The sequence below is a fragment of the Saccopteryx bilineata genome, chromosome 4, assembly GCF_036850765.1.
Source record: "Saccopteryx bilineata isolate mSacBil1 chromosome 4, mSacBil1_pri_phased_curated, whole genome shotgun sequence".
NCBI classification, from domain to species: domain Eukaryota; kingdom Metazoa; phylum Chordata; class Mammalia; order Chiroptera; family Emballonuridae; genus Saccopteryx; species Saccopteryx bilineata.
Window position 1 is genome coordinate 60327797 of NC_089493.1, and position 19026 is coordinate 60346822.

At 38.5% G+C, this 19026-nt stretch overlaps 1 protein-coding gene across 2 annotated transcripts; it reads left to right on the forward strand.

Moving 5' to 3' along the window:
• Positions 1–3074: 3074 nt before the first annotated feature.
• Positions 3075–16696, forward strand: GTF2A2 (general transcription factor IIA subunit 2). Of its 2 annotated transcripts, none has more exons than XM_066274041.1 (5): positions 3075–3229; positions 10190–10310; positions 11662–11766; positions 12653–12779; positions 16402–16696. In XM_066274041.1, exons 2-5 carry the CDS (start codon positions 10239–10241, stop codon positions 16425–16427), a joined length of 330 nt encoding a protein of 109 aa, XP_066130138.1. In that variant the 5' UTR covers positions 3075–3229; positions 10190–10238; the 3' UTR covers positions 16428–16696. The 2 variants fall into 2 exon arrangements, with proteins under 2 accessions (XP_066130138.1, XP_066130139.1); XM_066274042.1 differs by lacking the exon at positions 3075–3229 and adding an exon at positions 3275–3416.
• Positions 16697–19026: the final 2330 nt, after the last annotated feature.

A 19026-nucleotide genomic window follows, 5' to 3' on the forward strand; every position in this document is an offset into this window, starting at 1 on the left:
AATTGCTAACGACTCAAGTCAGAAAGGAGGAGGGGTAGGCTGAAAATAGAGATTGCTACCCCATTCTGTTTTGTTTTCATGCCTGTATTTTTCCTTTTAGATTTTTGAGAAGTGGATCACAGATCTCAGAAGGATGGGATAGGTAGAGGAATTACTGTACTAACAAGTTAGGCCAACTATTCTGTTAAGAGTTTAGTCATAAGGAACAAGAATTGTGTGATTTGGGTTTCTGGGAGAGAATTTAGACTTGCATAGGAAACGGAAGATTATCTACTCAGTGTTCTAAGTATAGAAGAATTACCTAGATAGCCTTACACACACACACACACACACACACACGTACACACACACACACACCGTTTAGAAGAATTACCTAGATAGCCTTACACACACACACACACACCGTTCCTGTCCCAAGATTCTGAAGGAGTTAGATCAGTGGTGAGTTCCTGTAATGTAACTTTCCTTTAAAATAGTAATTGAAAATAATGTGTTGAACAGTAAGGAGTGACCCTAAAATTTGAACAGAACTGTCATTTTGTTGTAACTGTATGTGATCTACTTAATTTCTTATGTTTTGAGAATTATTTTTTAAATGCTATGAAAAAAGTTCACATAAAGCACTTAATAACAGATCAAACACCAGAAGAAAATCAAAGTTTGATGTTTTCAAATTAAAGAATTATATTAAACTGTTTGCTTCAGATAACTGTCTGATTCTTGTAAGACAGTCTACAAGAAGTTAAGACATGCATTTTGAAATTTTGTTTCCATAGTGTGGCTAAGAAGAAACTGGGAAAACTATTAGCTACTCCACTGCACTTTCTATATATGGACTTTCTAAAGTTATGCCCCTTAAACAGTTTATTTACATACACCTAGCTTTTAAATATTGGTGTTCAGGGAACTGACTTGCACAGCCCTTGGGGCATCATTCAAAGAGAGCACCATTCAGAATTTGTTCCATATGAAGACACTTTAAAAAATTCAATTATTTTTCTTATCATTGGTTCACATACTGCCATTTAAACAAAATGTAATGTACTGTGATCATTTTACTACTATTCAGATGATGTTGCCCAGATTAGTGTTTTCATTTTACAGTGTGAGAAATTCAGTTCTGATGACTGTATGCAAGATGTTTATGTGATCCCTGTAAGAAATACTAGGATTTTGTTGTGATTTACTAAAGAAGATGTAATTATTTTGTTTCCCTTTGATGTGCTAGAAATACAATAACGTGCCCTGATCTGTTGCACATTGTATTTTTGCAACGTTAATGAATTTAAATAAATGAATTGGAAATTTTTTTGTCTTATCACATTTTTTAAATTTTATATTGAGTTATCTTGTCTTTTGAATAGTTTAAGACCTTCACTCTTCATTGTCTTTCTATAATTTGCTGCTTCCTGTTCTGTTATTCAGGTGTGTGAAGAGTTCACCCTACTTTTAATGTTATCTTGTTTTTGTGTGTATTTTTTTAAACAAGTTTCCAGATTTTATTAAAAGTCTTTGATATTTTATAAATATTAATAAGATCTCATTAAATTGAATTCCAAGTGGGTATTATAATTTTGTAATGAAGTTTTTTAAACTTTATTTTTCAATTACAGTTTGCCTTCAACATTATTTTGTATGTTTCAAGTATACAGCATAGTGTTCAGACAACCATTTATTTTACAAAGTGTTCCCCTGTTAAACATCTTAAGTATAATCAAAACTTTGTGCCCTGGCCAGTGGCTCAGTGGGTAGAGAATAGGCCCTGCATATGGACATCCCAGGATCAATTCTCCATCAGGGCACACAGGAAAATTGACTGCTTCTCTCCCTCTTCCCCTCCTACAGTTTGTGGCTCCATGGCCCTGGGCACTGAGGATAGCTCTGTTGGAGTGGATCAGCCTCAGGCACTAAAAATAGCTAAGTATTCAAGCATTGGGCCAATGGGGTTGCTGGGTAGATCCCAGTAAAGGTGCATGTGGGAGTCTCCCTCACTATCTTCCCCTCCTATCACCCCCTCCCCCCAAAAAAACAAGCAAAATATTTACGTGTTTCATAATTTAGAATTATTTTAGTGGGAAAAACCAACAATGAAATCAGTTTAATAAGTGGCAGGAAACATGGCAAAAATGAGAAACTGTTTAGGTTATAGATCTGCTTGGAGGTTCCATCTAGTAGCACTTGTTTTTGCATTTACTCTTTAATCGCTATTCAGCCACTTAATGGCAAACAGCTGTGCACATTACTGTGGCTTTTAATCCACAGGATAGCATTTGGGATTATATAAACTCAAAATATAAATTAAAGTATTTGTTTTACATTAGGGACAAATTTTAAATACAAATTCTCTCAAATTAAAATCCTTCATGAATCAAACTAAAAGCTTGAAGGGCTAAATGAATCGCAGCCCTGTTTTGTTTGGTAAATACCTGCTATAATCTGTTCAGAATTTGTCTTCTATTTAGCATTGCAAGGTCTTCAACAGTATTAACCCTGAACACCTCAGCATAAAATGTGCCCTGCATTTCCTAATTGTGCATTTTACAATGAAGGGGATTATTAAAAGTTTTAATTCCTTTATGGACAATTTAGTAAACCTGGTGAGTTACCGTTTTCCCCATGTATAAAACGCACCTTTTTTCGAAAGATTTGGGGTCTAAAAACTAGATGCATTTTATACAGTGGTTGTAGTTTTTTTTTACTTGGTATTTCCCACTTTTTCGAGCTTGTTTTTGTGCTCATAGTTGAAGATAGTGATTCGGCATCAGACAGATGAGAACAAGCTAATGGATGGCAGTTTTGACAGTGATGAGGAGTTGTATGAATTTTATGATAAATAAAACTTGAGTTCAATAACTTTATGTAACACTATACTTTTTTTTTTTTTCAAATTTCAGGCCCCCAAATTAAGTTGCGTCTTATACATAGAGAAATACAGTACTGGAAAAGGTTACCTGTCCGGCATCCAAGGCTGAAAGCCGGGACCTCACGCCCCTCCTCTTCCCACAACCCCGCCCTCCCCTCGCAAAACGAGTGGCCTGCGAGAGCAGGTGGTGGGCGGGGTCTCCCTGGGCCCTGTCTGAACGCCATTTCCAGGTTCTGCGAGCACTTCCGGGTCGTTGGCGAAGTTCTGCGGTTTCTGCGGCTGCGGAAGAGGTGGTTGGTACCTCCTGCTGGGCTCCGGGCGGCTCTGCTTCTGTCTGCTCCGCGGCGGGAAGCGCCTTCCCCACAGGTACGGGGCCACCCGTGCCCGCGCTCCCTGCCCCTCCCAGTGCTGGGGCTGCGGTCCGTTGGGTCTTTTCCGAGGGCTGCAGGAAGGACGAGGCCCTTCCCCCGCGGGTCCCGGTCGACCCGTTACAACTTCAGTGCGGGGCCGGTACCCGGAAAGGCAAGGGCACGGACCAAGGCGGCGGGAGACGGTGCGTCTCGTGCGGGGTGCTTGCTCTCCGCCGGGCGCCCGCTGAAGGTCCTGGGGGAGGGCCTGCGCCGGAACCCGGCGCCGAGTGGTGGCCAGGGTTTCGGGGTGCGGGTGCCGGATAGCGGGGCATTCCCTAAGTGTCTCATTCCTGGGCTCGCTTGTTTGAAGTCCACCTTCCAACTTCATGCAAACTCCGACAACGGAACGAATTTAACTGGATGGTTTGATCAAGAAGGACTAGGACTTGATAGTTACTTCCAAACGAAGAGCCTTCTCACATTTAATTTCCTTAAGTGCAGAATGAAAGTACTGATTTATATGGCTGATAACTCATCTAAAATATTTTAGTATTACACAAGAAATCAGGAATCAAAGATCATTAGAGCAAGTAATTATAATAAACGTGTAAATAACTGCTATTTTTGACTAATGGACCTAAGATTGTATTCGTTTCAACATAATGATTTGATATTGGTGTATATTGTAAATGATCACTATCATTAAAAAAATATTTTCTTAGTGATGATTTTTAAGATCTACCCTCCTAGCAACTATCAAATATGCATTACAGTATTATTAACTACTGTCACCATGCTCTATATACATCAGTGATTTTCAACCCGTGTGCTGGCAAGAGGCACTGGTGTGCGCAAGAATTTTTAAAACATGCAAATTCTATTTAGTCAGGGGCACTGACCTCTCTTTCTTTAGATTGTCAAATAAAAGAATAACAACAGCTATAGCTGCCTGGTATGAATGGATCAAAATTATACCTATTTTTCTCTTAGACCAACAAAAAATATATTTTTGGTGTGCCTCAAAGTAATTAGTTTATGTGTGCCATGAGGTGAAAAAGGTTGAAAATCATTGCTATACGTTCTATCTCCAGGTCTTATTTTATACGTGTACCTTTTGACATCAGCCCCCACAACCCACAACCATCAGTGTGTTCTCTGTATCTGAGCTGTTTGTTTTGTTCTTTAGATTCTACATATAAGTGAGATTATACAGTGTTTGTCTCTCTCTTTCTGACTTATTTCACTTACTATAATGCTCTCAAGGGCCATCCATGCTGTCATAACTGGCAGGGTTTTATTCTTGTTTTATTGCTGAATAGTAATTATTCCATTGTGTATACAGCAGGGTCTCAAATAATGTCGTTTTGTTATAATGTGAATGAGAAGGAAAAAAATTTGATTCCCGCCAGAGCCACTTCCTGTGGAGTTTGCATGTTCTCCTCATGTCTGCATAGGTTTTTCCAGGTGCGCTGGTTTCCTCCCACATCCCAGAGATGTGCACGTTAGGTGAATTGGCCTGTCTGCATTGTCCCAGTCTGAATGTGAGCGGGTGTGAGTGCACCTTATATTGGAAGGGTGTCCTGTCCAGGGATGGTTCCCACGTTGCACCCCAAACTGCTGGGATAGGCTCTAGCCATTCATGACGCCAAGCAAGTTGGAAAATAATGACCATACTTCTTATTACTCTTTCATAAATTTAGGTATGGCTTACATTTATTTCAATGTTTAATATTAGAAGTGTTTGGGGATCTTTATTTTTAGAAGTGTGGTGATGTTTGTGACTAGAAATATGCCATTATGTCTTTTTACGCCAATTCCATAGTGTTTTGATTAGTATAGATTTGTAATGTAGATCAGGAAGCTTGATACCTCCAGCTCTTCTTTTTCAAGATTGCTTTTATAATTTTCTTTCAATTACAGTTGACATACAATAGTGTATTAATTTTAGGCCTACAACATAGTGATTAGATGTTTATATCATATACAGAGTGATCACCACAATAAGTCTAGAACCCATATGACACCATACGTAGCTATTACAGTATTATTGACGATATTCCCTATGCTGTACTTTACATCCCCATGACTGTTTTTATAATTGGCAATTTGTACGTCTTAATCCCTTCATCCTTTTCATCCAGCCCTCTAAACCCCCTCCTGTTCTCAGTGTGAGTCTGTTTCTGTTTTGTTTGTTCATTTATTTTGTTTTTTGGATTCCACGTGTAAGTGAAATAGTAAGTATTTGTCTTTCTCTGTCTGACTTATTTCATTTAGCATAATACCCTATAGGTCCATCCATGTTGTTGCAAATGGCAAGATGTCATTCTTTTTTATGCTTGAGCAATATTCCATTGTGTGTATGTATCTTATTTACTCATTTGTCTGTTGGTGGACACTTAGGTGGCTGCCATATCTTGGCTATTGTAAATAATCCTGCAATGAACATTGTCTTCTTGAGTTGGTGTTTTGGATTTCTTTGGATAAGTACCCAGAGATGGAATTGCTGGGTCATATGGAAATTCTGTTTAATTTTTTGAGGAACCTCGATACCATTTTTCATAGTGCCTACACCAATTTGCTCTCCTACCATCGGTACAGGAGGGTTCCTTTTTCTCCATATCCTCACCAACACTTGTTTGTTGAAATATTAGTAATAAGCATTCTGACAGGTGTGAGATGCTATCTCATTGTGGTTTTAATTTGCATTTCCTTAATGATCAGTGATGTTGAGCAACTGTTTCTTCTTTAAGATTTTATTTATTGACTTTTAGAAAGAGGAGGGGAGAGAGGGAGAGAGAAAGAGTGGGGAGAAACTGAGAAACTGGAAGCATCAACTCGTAGTACTTGCTGTATGTGCCTTGACCAGGAAAGCCCAGGGTTTCAAACTGGCAACCTCAGCGTTCCAAGTCGACGCTTTATCCACTGCGCCACCACAGAACAGGCTGGGTATCTTTTCATATGTTTATCGTCCGTCTGTATGTCCTCTTTGGAGAAGTGTCTGTTCAGGTTCTCTGCCCAGGTTTTTAATTGGAATGTTTGGTTTTGGGATGTTAAGTTGTAAATATAGTTTTTAAATATTATCCCTTTATTAGATGTGTCATTGGCAAATACTTTCCCCCGTTCTGTACACTGTCTTTTCATTTTGTTGTTGGTTTCCTTTGCTGTGCAAAAATGCTTTAGGTTGTTGCAGTCCTGTTTCTTTATTTTTTTCTTTTATTTCTGGTGCCCAAGGAGAAATATCCAAAAAATATATATTAATAAAGAGTGATGCCAAAGAGTTTCCTGCCTGTGTTTTATCTAGGAGTTTTATGTTTTGGGGTCTTATGTTTAAGTCTTTAATTCATTTTGAGTTTGTTCTTGTATGTGGTGTAAGAAATTAATCCAGTTTCATTCTTTTGCATGTATCTGTCCAGTTTTCCTAACACCAGGTATTGAAGAGACTCTTTTTACCACTGTATAGTTTAACTTCTCTGTCATAGATTAATTGGCTATACAGGTATAAGTTTTATTCCTGAGTTCATGTCATGGCACACAAACTAATTCTAAAATTCTGCAGCACACCAAAAAATATGTTTTTGCCAGTCTGACAAAAATAAAATAGCTATATTTTTATTCATTCACACCAGATGGCTATTATTGTGTTGGCTGTTGTCATTGTTTTTTAATTTGACAGTCTAAGGGAAAAGAAGTCAGGGCGTGTTTTAAAATTTTTTGTGGGGCCCTGGTGGGCTAGCTCAGTGGATAGAGGGTCAGCCTGGCATATGAACGTCCCAGGTTCGATTCCTGGTCAGGGCACACAAGAGAAGCAACCATCTGCTTCTCTCCTCCTCCTTCTCCCCCTTCTCTTCTTTTTCTCCCACAGCCAGTGGCTCAGTTGGTCCAAACATCAGCCTCAGGTGCTAAAAATAGCTCAGTTTGTCTGAGCATGGGCCCAGATAGGGGTTGCTAGGAGGATCTCATTTGGGGTGCATGCGGGAGTCTGTCTCACTGTCTCCCCTCCTCACATTTAAAAAAAAATTCTTGTGGTACACCACTTGAAAATTGCTGTTATAGACATCTGGTTTACTTCAGTGAACAAAACAGACAAAAGTGCTGGCCCTGGGATAAATTAACATTTTATTGGAGGGTATGGAAAATAAATATAAATAAGTAAATTATATAATATATTAGAAGATGATGGTACCATCAAAAAACGTAGCAGGGATAGGAGGATTGGGAAGTTCCAGGTGGGAGTTGGTTTTTTATTTGAGAGAGAGAGAAACATCAATTTGTTGTTTCACTTATTATGCATTCATTGGTTGATTCTTGTATGTACCCTGACCGGAGATTAAACCGACAACCTTGGTATATGAGGGCAACACTCTAACCTGGCCAGGGCAGGAGTTGGTGTTTAAATATGAACAGTTTAGGCCTCCTTAAATATGTACAGTACTTGAAGAAATTAAGAGAACAAGTGCATACGTGGAGGAACAGTGTTCCAAGTAGAAAGAATAGCCTTTACAAAGGCTTTCAAAGGCTGGAGAACATCTGTCATGGTCTAAGAACAAGGAAGCCAGTGTGTCTAGAGAAGGGAGAGAACAATGGAAAGATGGTAAACTCAGATAATAGGTAGCAGATTATTGTAAGAACTAGTGAAATGGAAGCCAGTGGAGGTTTTGAGCAGGGAAGAGTTATGTTCTAACCTATGTTTTTATTTATTTATTTTTCTTAAGTGAAAAGTAGGGAGGCAGATAGACTCCCACATGCACCCCAACCAGGATCCACCCGGCAAGCATGCTACGAGGGTGATGCTCTGCTGGCCTGGGGCCATTGCTCAGCAACTGAGCTATTTTAAGTGCCTAGGGCCAGCTTGCTACAACTGAGCCATGGCTGCAGGAGGGGAAGGAGAGAAAGAAAGAAGGAAGAGGGAGGAGGGGTGGAGAAGCAGATGGTCACTTCTCCTGTGTGCTCTGACCAGGAATCGAATCCGGGACATCCACACGCTGGGCTGATGCTCTACCACTGAGCCACCAGCCAGGACCCTAACCTATGTTTTAAAAATCACCTACCAGTTGAGTTGGGATTAGAGTGTAGGGGGCAGGCATGGAAGCAGGGAAACTAATTAGGAAGCTATATCGGAAATCCAAATGACAGATGATAGTGTTACTGATGAGGGTGATAATACAAATGGTGAGAAATGGTTGGATTCCAAATGCATTTTGAAAGTGGAGTTTACAGGATTTGCTAGGAATTGAATGTAGAGGAGAGCTTGGGTAGAAGAGGTTACTTCAGAGGTTTTTGCCTAAGCCCACAGACCTATGGAGGGGAAGGACAAGTAGAATGTTGAGTAGGCAGTTGAATCCAGGAGTGAGTTCAGGGGAGAGGTCTTTGCTAGTATATGAATTTGGGAATCATCAATAGTATTTAGAGCCATAAGACTGAATGTTATGACTAAGGAATGAGCATAGACAGAAAGCGGACAACCATTTCTTAATGTCACAAGATGGTATCTTGTGACATTAAGAGTTCAGGGAGAAGAGGATCAATATTGGGAAGGATGAACCAGTGAGTTTAAGAGAACAAACAACCCAAAAACCATGATGTCCCAGAAGTTAAGCCAAAATCCTTTATCAAAGAAGAGAGAGTAATCACTATGTCAAATGCTTAAGTCTGGTGAAGACTGAGGTGAGGATTAGCTTTAGCCATACCACTGATGGCCATTACCATCTGTTTCATTTGAGTGCTGGAAGAGTGAGCTCAAGATAAATGAGAGAAAAGGAAAGAGAGACAGTAAGTACAGACAATTCTTACAAGTTTTGCTGCAAAGAGCTACACAAAAGTGTAGCTGACGAGGGAAGTGGGCTGAGACTTTAAGTGTAGCTGACGAGGGAAGTGGGCTGAGACTTTTTTAAAATAGGAGAAGTACCCACTCCTAACTCAGCCTAGGATGACTTTCTTCCTTTGCTTGACTAAAGACTAGCTTGAAGAATCAGGAATCTTGTATGTGTGTGTGTGTGTGTGTGTGTGTGTGTGTGTGTGTGTGTTTCTGAAGCTGGAAACGGGGAGAGACAGTCAGACAGACTCCCACATATGCCTGACCGGGATCCACCCGGCACGCCCACCAGGGGGCGATGCTCTGCCCCTCCGGGGCGTTGCTCTGTTGCGACCAGAGCCACTCTAGCGCCTGGGGCAGAGGCCAAGGAGCCATCCCCAGTGCCCGGGCCATCTTTGCTCCAATGGAGCCTCGCTGCGGGAGGGGAAGAGAGAGACAGAGAGGAAGGAGAGGGGGAAGGGTGGAGAAGCAGATGGGCGCTTCTCCTGTGTGCCCTGGCCGGGAATCGAACCCGGGACTTCTGCACGCCAGGCCGATGCTCTACCACTGAGCCAACCAGCCAGGGCTGAATCAGGAATCTTTTGTGAACCAACTTGTTCAGTTCACAGTTGACCTTCATAGTACACTATAATTCAATCACAGTTTTTATCTTTTTGAATTTAGCTTTTTTTTTAAATATATATATGTCTGGTACCCTCCCTAGAGTATAATTTTTAGGTCAGGAGTGTATATTTATCTTCTCCCTAGTACCTGTCACAGTGCTATATCTTCTTGGTAAGTGCTCTATAAATATCAAACTTGAAGAGAACAGGAAGATGAGAGAAAGGCATGCACATGTGAGCTGAAGATTGAGTCAGTGACTGAGAGTCAGTAACGGGTTGGTATATGGTGAATTCTAGGCTAGGTCAAAACGCAAACTTTTGAAAGAAATGGTAAAGATGTACATTTTAATAACTGATACCTATATTTTGTATAAGGGAATATAAATGCCTATGTCAAAGTAACAATTCGAAGAATCATTTTTAACTATTCCTTGTAATTCTAAAATTATTATATAGTAACTTGCTATTACTAAGAGTTCTGATAATATATATTAGAAAATATGAAGTATACTACATAACATGATTTATAATTTTTTTTAATACTTTTATATTAAAATTTTAGGACATCAATGCAAGACTGAATAAGAAAAACAGTTTCTTCCTCCTAAGCCATGGCATATCAGTTATACAGAAATACCACTTTGGGAAACAGTCTTCAGGAAAGCCTTGATGAGCTTATACAGGTAAGAAAATAAAAATCAACATTCTTATTTAAAGGGGTCCATAATAATTCCTGTCATATCCCTTACTCTAGGCAAAGAGCTTAAAAATCTTAGACTACTTGGCCCAGTAAATCAGTATTCAGATTAATAATCTCAAATTCCTGTGCATTTATGCCATCCTGACTATGGGACATAAAATGTAATGATTGAATGATATAGTTGCATATATCCTAATTTTCAAAGACTTTTGTTAAACTTAAAGATTAGAGTGTTGGTTTTCTCATGTGTATAAGAAAAGCATATGTGTATAAGAAAAGCATATTCTGCCTGACCTGTAGTGGCACAGTGGATAAAATGTTGACCTGGAATGCTGAGGTCACCAGTTCAAAACCCCAGCCTTGTCTGGTCAAGGTATATGCGAGAAGCAACTGTGAGTTGATGCTTCTCACTCATTTCTCTATCCCCTCTTCTTTCTCTCTCTCCCTCTCCCTTTCTTCCCTCTCTCTCTCCCTCTCTCCCTCTTCCCTCTCTGTCCTTCTCCCCTCTCTGTCCCTCTCCCCCTTTCTCTGCCCCTCTCCCCCTTTCTCTGCCCCTCTCTCTTCCTCTTACCTCCCTCCCTCTCTCCCTCTCCCTCTCCCTCTCTCTCCCTCTCCCCTTTTCTCCCTCTCTCTCTTTCTCCTTCCCTCTCTCCTCCCTTTCTCTCCCTCTTTCTCCTTCCCTCTCTCCTTCTCCCTCTTTCTCTCCCTCTCCCTTCCTCTCTTTCTCCCTCCCTCCTTCCCTCCTCTCCTCTCTCTAAAAATCAGTAAATAATAAAGAAAGGCATATTCTACATAGCTTTAAGATAAACTTTAACAATTTAATAGTTGTTTGAGATTTAAATTATTTTTTTGCTTAAATTAGAATTTTGAATTTATATTTTACTTTTAGGTTAATTTTTTTATTCTAATTTCTTCTACTTAATGTGAACCTCTCATCTAAGAACATTAAGTATTTCCATTTGTTTTTATATATTTAGCGAGCTTCAATAAGGTGTATTAGACTTTTAAAAATACATTATTGGTCTTATGTTTTTTAGTTAAAAGAAACTTGGTTTCTTCAATTTATTGAATGCCTCTTCCCAAATGCTATGAAGAAATGATAGTCAAAGTTATGTGTAGGCGTTGTAACATAACTGCATCTTTTCTTTTCAAAATGTGTCAGTATAATGCAAGAAAATATTGTCAGGCTTTGCTTCTTGTCCGTTATGGCAAAGGAAATAAGGGATGCTATTTTAGAGGCTCTAGTTAGCCTCAGTGAAATTTTTTATGATCAAGTTTGTATTGTTCATTTGTCTTGAATGCTTTTCTGATTTGTGACCTTTGCTTTTCCTCAGTCTCAACAGATCACCCCCCAACTCGCCCTTCAAGTTCTACTTCAGTTTGACAAGGCTATAAATTCAGCATTGGCTCAGAGGGTCAGGAACAGAGTCAATTTCAGGGTAAGGATATTTTCCTAAACCTAGAAGCCTGCACCAGTAGTTGTTACAGCAATGGTTTTTAGGAACCCTACATGTTTATTAGTCGTGAAAAGAAGAAATGGTTCAATCAAATTCTGGAACATGTATTATAATAATGAAATTATACTTTATACCTTGATACTAAGTACATCTACTTAATGTGAGATACAGAGTATATTTTAGATTTTTTTATTACATTGTTTCACAAATCAGCCTCTGTGTGTTTGGTTACATTTCTTGAAGAATTACTGAGATTTCAAAGGCCTAAAATACCATCTGCAGGTTTTAAGGACAAGAGGACTCCTGTAAGGTTATGTTTTTAAAGCTCCTGCTCCTAAAGCAAACAAAAAACTTGAATGAGAAGAATGTCAGTTACACAGGACGATAATATTGTAGCCTTAGTGGCTAATACAGTGATTCACCTGAGCTAAATCACAGGGTTACAATTAACGTTTCTAGGGAATCTCTGCTTTTGTACAACTGCAGCAAATTAACACAGTAATACATGTTCTTTTAAAAGCGTGTATATAAAAATTCTAATGAACTTTCATAATTTAGCCACATGAGGGCAGTAGAAATACAAGTTCAAATTTCTGTTCAGCTTTCTTCAGATTTCAGGTAAGCAATTTGCAGACTGTTACAGTGCTGAAAATAATCTGCTAACTAAAAACTTAAATCTCCTTAGCAAATTTATCTAGGGATTTTTTTTTTAATTGTTAGGATGAAAATTAAAATCTTAAGCTAGGTTATTTACCTAAAATCATACTGTTAAGAATTATGTGTTTGGTGGTTGAGTCTCAAATTGCTTTGAAGAAAAATGTGAGGAAAAATGACTTTTCATATTATGTCTGAATGTTTTGTTTTAAAGGGCTCTCTAAATACGTACAGATTCTGCGATAATGTGTGGACTTTTGTATTGAATGATGTTGAATTCAGAGAGGTGACAGAACTTATTAAAGTGGATAAAGTGAAAATTGTAGCCTGTGATGGTAAAAGTAAGTGTTCACCTAATTACTATGAAAGCAAAGCTACTTGAAATCTTGTTTTTATGAGTCTTTGGAAAATCTTCATCTGAAAGTAAGATGGAAAATGATCAGTAATTCACTCCCAGATAGAGACTTAGCTTCTATCTAAGCAAGATTCTGAATTCCACATCTCAAACAGACCTCTTACTGACTTTAGTATAAACATTTCATATGACATGTAGACTCCTTCCAGATTGAATTTGTGTGTGTGTGGGGGGGGGAAATTCAGCTGCAAATTTGAAGAGTTTATCAGGCTTCTTCACAACCACCTTTTTCTTTAAGAACGTGTTTAATTTTGACAGTAGGTCTGTCCTGTGGTTTCTGTGTTGCTGGGTACATATACATTTTATATTTTCTAAGTAGTAGTTTAAGATTTTAATTAACTACAAGAATCTCAGCATTAATTATAAATATCCATTCCTCTAATCCATTACGTACATGCAGGTGTATTTTCCACAGCAGACCAAGAAACTTGTTCAGGTCCTTAAATGTTTCAAAAACTATACATTTCTGCTTTCTGTTCCATGATTAGTTATTTTCTTTTTGCTAAGTGTATTTGTCTTAATTAAGAAGCAGGAGGCAGGGAGACAGACTCCCACATGTGCCTGACTGGGATCTACCCGGCATGCCTACCAGGGGTGATGCTCTGCCCACCTGGGGCGTTGCTCTGTTGCAGCTGGAGCCATTCTAGCAGCGCCTGAGGCAGAGACCATGGAGCCGTCCTCAATGCCAGGGCTGGCTAACTTGCTCCAGTGGAGCCTTGGCTGTGGGAGGGGAAGAGAGAGACAGGGAAGGGAAAGGGGGAAGGGTAGAGAAGTAGATGCTCACTTCTCCTGTGTGCCCTGACCAGGAATCGAACCCACACGCCAGGCCAGTGCTCTACCACTGAACCATCTAGCCAGGGCACTAATGGTATTTTAAATACGTACTTAATTTTACTTTATGATCTGAACCATTTGTTTAAGGCAGCTGTACCTGAAATTAAGTAGAGAAGGCTGTCACTGTCCATGAAGGGCAGTTTTGAAAAGTAAGAGAAAGAGAAATATAGAAAGTAATTCCCTGCATTTCTCAGGTTATATGTTGGGGGTTTTTTGTTTTCTATACTTTGTGTTTCAAGAGAAATAATTACTGGAAAAATGTAGAGATAGCTAACGCACCTAGAAGAAAAACTTGTGAGAACATCTAAAGATAACATCACTTTTAATGTTTTTTTGTGTGACCTAGTCTTATATTTTTACATTAATATAAGTGTGCATTTTCAAACATGTCAACTCTTAAACCTGATTTCTTTTTGAGGAATTCGTCTTCCAGATGTCCAGATGTCAGAAAGCCTCTGAAACTAGCAATGTTACACTTACTTGTACCCTGAAGAAGTTAACTATAATCCTTCTAAGAACTTTAAAAGCATATGGCTTTTTAATATGGTCATCAAATATACTGCTCACAAATATTAGGGGATATTTTATATAGCTTCATATTCATTTTTAAATATCCCCTAATTTTTGTGAGCAGTATACATCCTTTTTGTCATTATAGCAAGGAACAATGTTACAGTTACTTGATCGCAAGATAACATTTCTATATTTCAGATAATGTATACTTTTGTTTATTTTTTAAAAATAATATAGGCTAACAGCATCTTCCTAACCTTTAGATTTTTAAGTTTTTACTAAAATGTAGAATTTGGACATTAAAATATAACTCCTTGACTTATCAAAGTGAGTTGATGTATCCCAGCACAGCTCAGTAAAACTTATGTACTGATGGAAGTGTTCGTTGTCTGCAATTTCCAGTAGCTCCGTAAGGCTATTAAGAATTCGAAATGTGTTACCAGTGGTCAGCAAACCGCAGCTCACGAGCCACATGCAGCTCTTTGGCCAGCTTAGGAATATCCTAATTAAGTTAATAACAATGTACCTACCTATATAGTTTAAATTTAAAAAATTTGGCTCTCAAAAGAAATTTCAATCATCATACTGTTGATATTTGGCTCTGTTGACTAATGAGTTTGCCGACCACTGTTAGGCCAACTGAGAAACTTAAATTTTTAGTTTTTATTTAACTTATTCACTAACTTTAATTAATTTGAATAGCTGCATATAACTAACCATTGGCTACCATATTGGACAGCACAGATGTGGACTAGTAGAGTGTCATTTTAAATCACTGGAAATATAGCTAAGAACCAAAAAGTCAGTAAAGAAGGCCTCCCTGGATAAACTTACTATCTGAGTCCAAACACACATGTTGTATATTACTTGTAGGAGCTCCTTTCTGCTGGGCTTATATATATTACTCTTGCTTAAAGGTACAAGTTCTCTGTTCTTTCAAACTTAAGTGGACGAAAAATAGAAGAACAGCCATATTTATTGCATTGGCTTCTAAGGAACTTGCCCTACTTAGAACACATTATAGTAATCATCAAAGAAAAAATTGTTGAGTATTCAAGAGTTTAGCTTATGTACCATGTACACTTATGTCAGCAGAAAGAATACAATCTTAGAAAATTTTTTTTTCAAAATTAACACATAAATAAATGGCTTAGCATTTAAAGGTTGAAGTTTAAGTAATTAAGAAAATACCATTCCTTAGTAATCAGATACATGTGGTACTATTATTAAATAAACCCATGTTTCCTAAGAATCAGCTTTCTGAAATAAAGTTCCTGATAGAAGAGCAGAGAAAAAGTGAGAGTGGCTAGATTTCTGGTCTGTTTCCCACCAGGAATTAAGTACAGTTCTCTTCTGATTACATATTATAGCCCCTGTGGTTTAAAATTTTAGCATAGTAGGCCTGACCTGTGGTGGTGCAGTGGATAAATTGTTGACCTGGAATGTTGAGGTCGCCAGTTCGAAACCCTGGGCTTGCCTGATCAAGGCACATATGGGAGTTGATGCTTCCTGCTCCTCCCCCCCTTTCTTTCTCTCTCTCTCTCTCTCAAAATGAAAAAAGACAATAGAGGACCTGAAAAACAAAAAAGATTATTAGCAGTTATGTAAGCCAAATATAGTATAACTTGGATTTTCTCTAGCACAGGGGTTGGGAACCTATGGCTCGCAAGCCAGATGTGGCTCTTGATGGCTGCATCTGGCTTGCAGACAAATCTTTAATAAAGAAAATAGTAACATTAAAAATATAAAACACTCTTATGTATTACAATCCATTCATTTCCTACCACTCATGTTCATGGTTGCGGGTGGCTGGAGCCAATCACAGCTCTCCTCAGGGACAACACCAAATTTTTATTGGATAATGCGTAATGTTCACGGGTCATTGTATGGCTCTCACGGAATTACATTTTAAAATATGTGGCGTTTATGGCTCTCTCAGCCAAAAAGGTTCCCGACCCCTGCTATAGCATAATACAGAGAGCTAAGCACTGTGTTTTTACCTCTGCCTTAAAAGGAAAGTTATTCAAATCCTCCAGGTACTTACTTCCCTGTTCAGCTTCCCTCTTCAGCCTTGCTCCCCTCCTCTTCCCCATGCCTCCAACCATCACAACCATTGGTTCTTGTTTTATTTTAAGGTATTAAAATAATTAAATTTAAAAGTAAATTGCTCTTTGAATTTACTCTTTCTCTCTGTTTCCTAGATACTGGCTCCAATACTACAGAATGAATAGAAAAATGGCTTTTTTATGCCATCTTCTGTTGTTATCATCACTTTTTAAAGAGAAGCATAGAAGAGACTTTTTTATTTATTCTAGCGTTGCAGAAATGACTACACTGTGCTATACTGTCAGAACCCGGTAGGAAGAAGCTCATAACTTTGTAGCCTCATACATTACCTTTATTATACAGTATGAAGAAACAGAACTTTTTTTTAATGACAAATCAAACATCGTTGCCTTCCTGATAACATTCTTTAATAAACTCATTTTAAAACTTGATGTGGGTAATAATTGATAGCGCTATTACTAAGAATTTTGAAAGAACACAATGTTCCTTGCAAAGGAAATTAGAGAATGCATTCATTTCAATAAAGGCCGGTTAGTTTTATCAATTGTAATAGCTGATAAAAGCATCAGCAGGAGCAAAAACATTCTGGATTAGAATGTTACTTAGTCTTTTTTTAAAGTACAAGGCCAAAAAGTTATCATCAATGTTAAAAACAAAAGTACAACTAATAAGGCTTTTAATAAAAATTTCTACTAAATGTATGTCATATCTTTGTGTACTTGATGGGGAAAAGTTTCGTGTTTGTCAGTGTAGGAACTTATAATGAAAAATGTGGCATTTCTGAAATATAGACGGAGTATATGAGGCACAAGGTAACTGAGCACCTGGGATTTAGCAGCTGAGTACAGGTGACTCGAGATCAACTATTTTTAGTAAGTGCCTGGCCCTGTTTCTCATTTAGAATAGGCTCTTGACAGCCCCCCATCCTGTAGTCAACCCCAGATCAGCCCTACTCCAATGAGCTGAAGCTACCACATACAGATGGAAAATCACTTTTCTCCACTGAGAAATATAGAGTTGGCAGTAATCTTCAGCTATTTTCATAAACCCATTAAAATGTTAAATTAGATATAATATAAAGAACCTTTTTTTAGTATGTATAATGGGTGTTCATTTTAAGCAACAAATGCTCAAATCTGATCCACTTAGCAGCACAGAAATGAGATTTTTGTTTGTAAGATAATAGCCAACATTACATTATTTGAATAAGACCAAGCATGGCTTACGTACATTCTTCTGGAAAATCCTCAAAACACCCCTGAAAGAACTTTGTTCCCTTTTTACAGATTTGGAAATTGAAATTGAAATTACAAAATAATTAGGATTTTGTTGATTGCAGTAAAAAATCAAGGTCTTTTACTTTGGAGGTTCAACATCATGGTTAGGAGACAGGTATGTTGATAGTAAACTTAAAATGATTATAGAAATTTCTATTTCTTAAGGAATAAGTCATGGGTTAAACTTTTTTCCTGTTAATAGTTGCTGGAATCTTACAGAAGTGTAGGGCTGGAGCTGTATACCTGTATGGGAATTTAAGTGATGTCAATAGATTGTTCTTCCTGGGGAGGCAACACACTGACCCTGGGTGAGGAGTTTCTTATAAGATGCAGTTGCCTGGCTTGACCTTCTAATAGGAACGATGACTTAAGCCATTCTCTGGGTGCTCCTGCAGTGTTACCCTAGCATGTCAGTGTTTTCTTGACATTCATGTTAACACTTTCATCCTTGCAGCCCATTCTGTGTAATCTATTCCACTGTTCTCGTTCTAACCTTCCCTACCAGCCATCACCCGGCCTGTTTCAGTTATGTTTGATAAAGAAACAGAAAAGTCAGATCTGAGTTTCCTTTTGGTTTTTGGTTGTTAGGCAGTTACCTACATTTTTCATGCCTTTTTTTTTTTTCAGAACCAAACCCCTACCCATGCCTCAAAACTTAAACCCAATTTATTGCTGAGTGTTGTTGCAGGAAAGTGACCCAACAGAGGATAGACACTCAAATAACTTTGTTAGAGGAAAAGAGAATTTATTATAAAGTACCCAATCCACAATTCCGCGGGTTTTTGTAGAGGCACATAGTCCAAATAAGTTTTTGAAAAGTTTTATTAAAGGAGGAAATTTATTAAATATGCTGGCCACATATAGCTTACACAGGGTCAGTCCCAAATCGTGTGTGTCTCATTAATATTCTAGGGTTGGTTATATACCGTTAATTATACATGGGCGGGGAAAAAACCTGACATCACGGTGTAAGCCTATACCTTTTGTTTTTTCCTATACAGGTTTGGGGAAAGGATGAAGGGAGGGGAGATGGGACACAATTCATTAGCAAGTTTATAACATCTGTCTATAAGATTCATAAAAAACGCTTTTACATTAAAACTTACAAGGCAACAGCCTGACCAGGAGGTGGCGCAGTGGATAGAGCGTCAGACTGGGATGCAGAAGGACCCAGGTTCGAGACCCCGAGGTCGCCAGCTTGAGTGCAGACTCATCTGGTTTGAGCAAAGCTCACCAGCTTGGACCCAAGGTCGCTGGCTCAAGTAAGGGGTTACTTGGTCTGCTGAAGGCCCACTGTCAAGGCACATATGAGAAAGCAATCAATGAACAACTAAGGTGTTGCAATGCGCAATGGAAAAACTAATGATTGATGCTTCTCATCTCTCTCCATTCCTGTCTGTCCCTGTCTATCCCTCTCTCTGATTCACTCTCTGTCTCTGTAAAAAAAAAATTAATTAATTAAAAAAAAAAGGCAACATAATG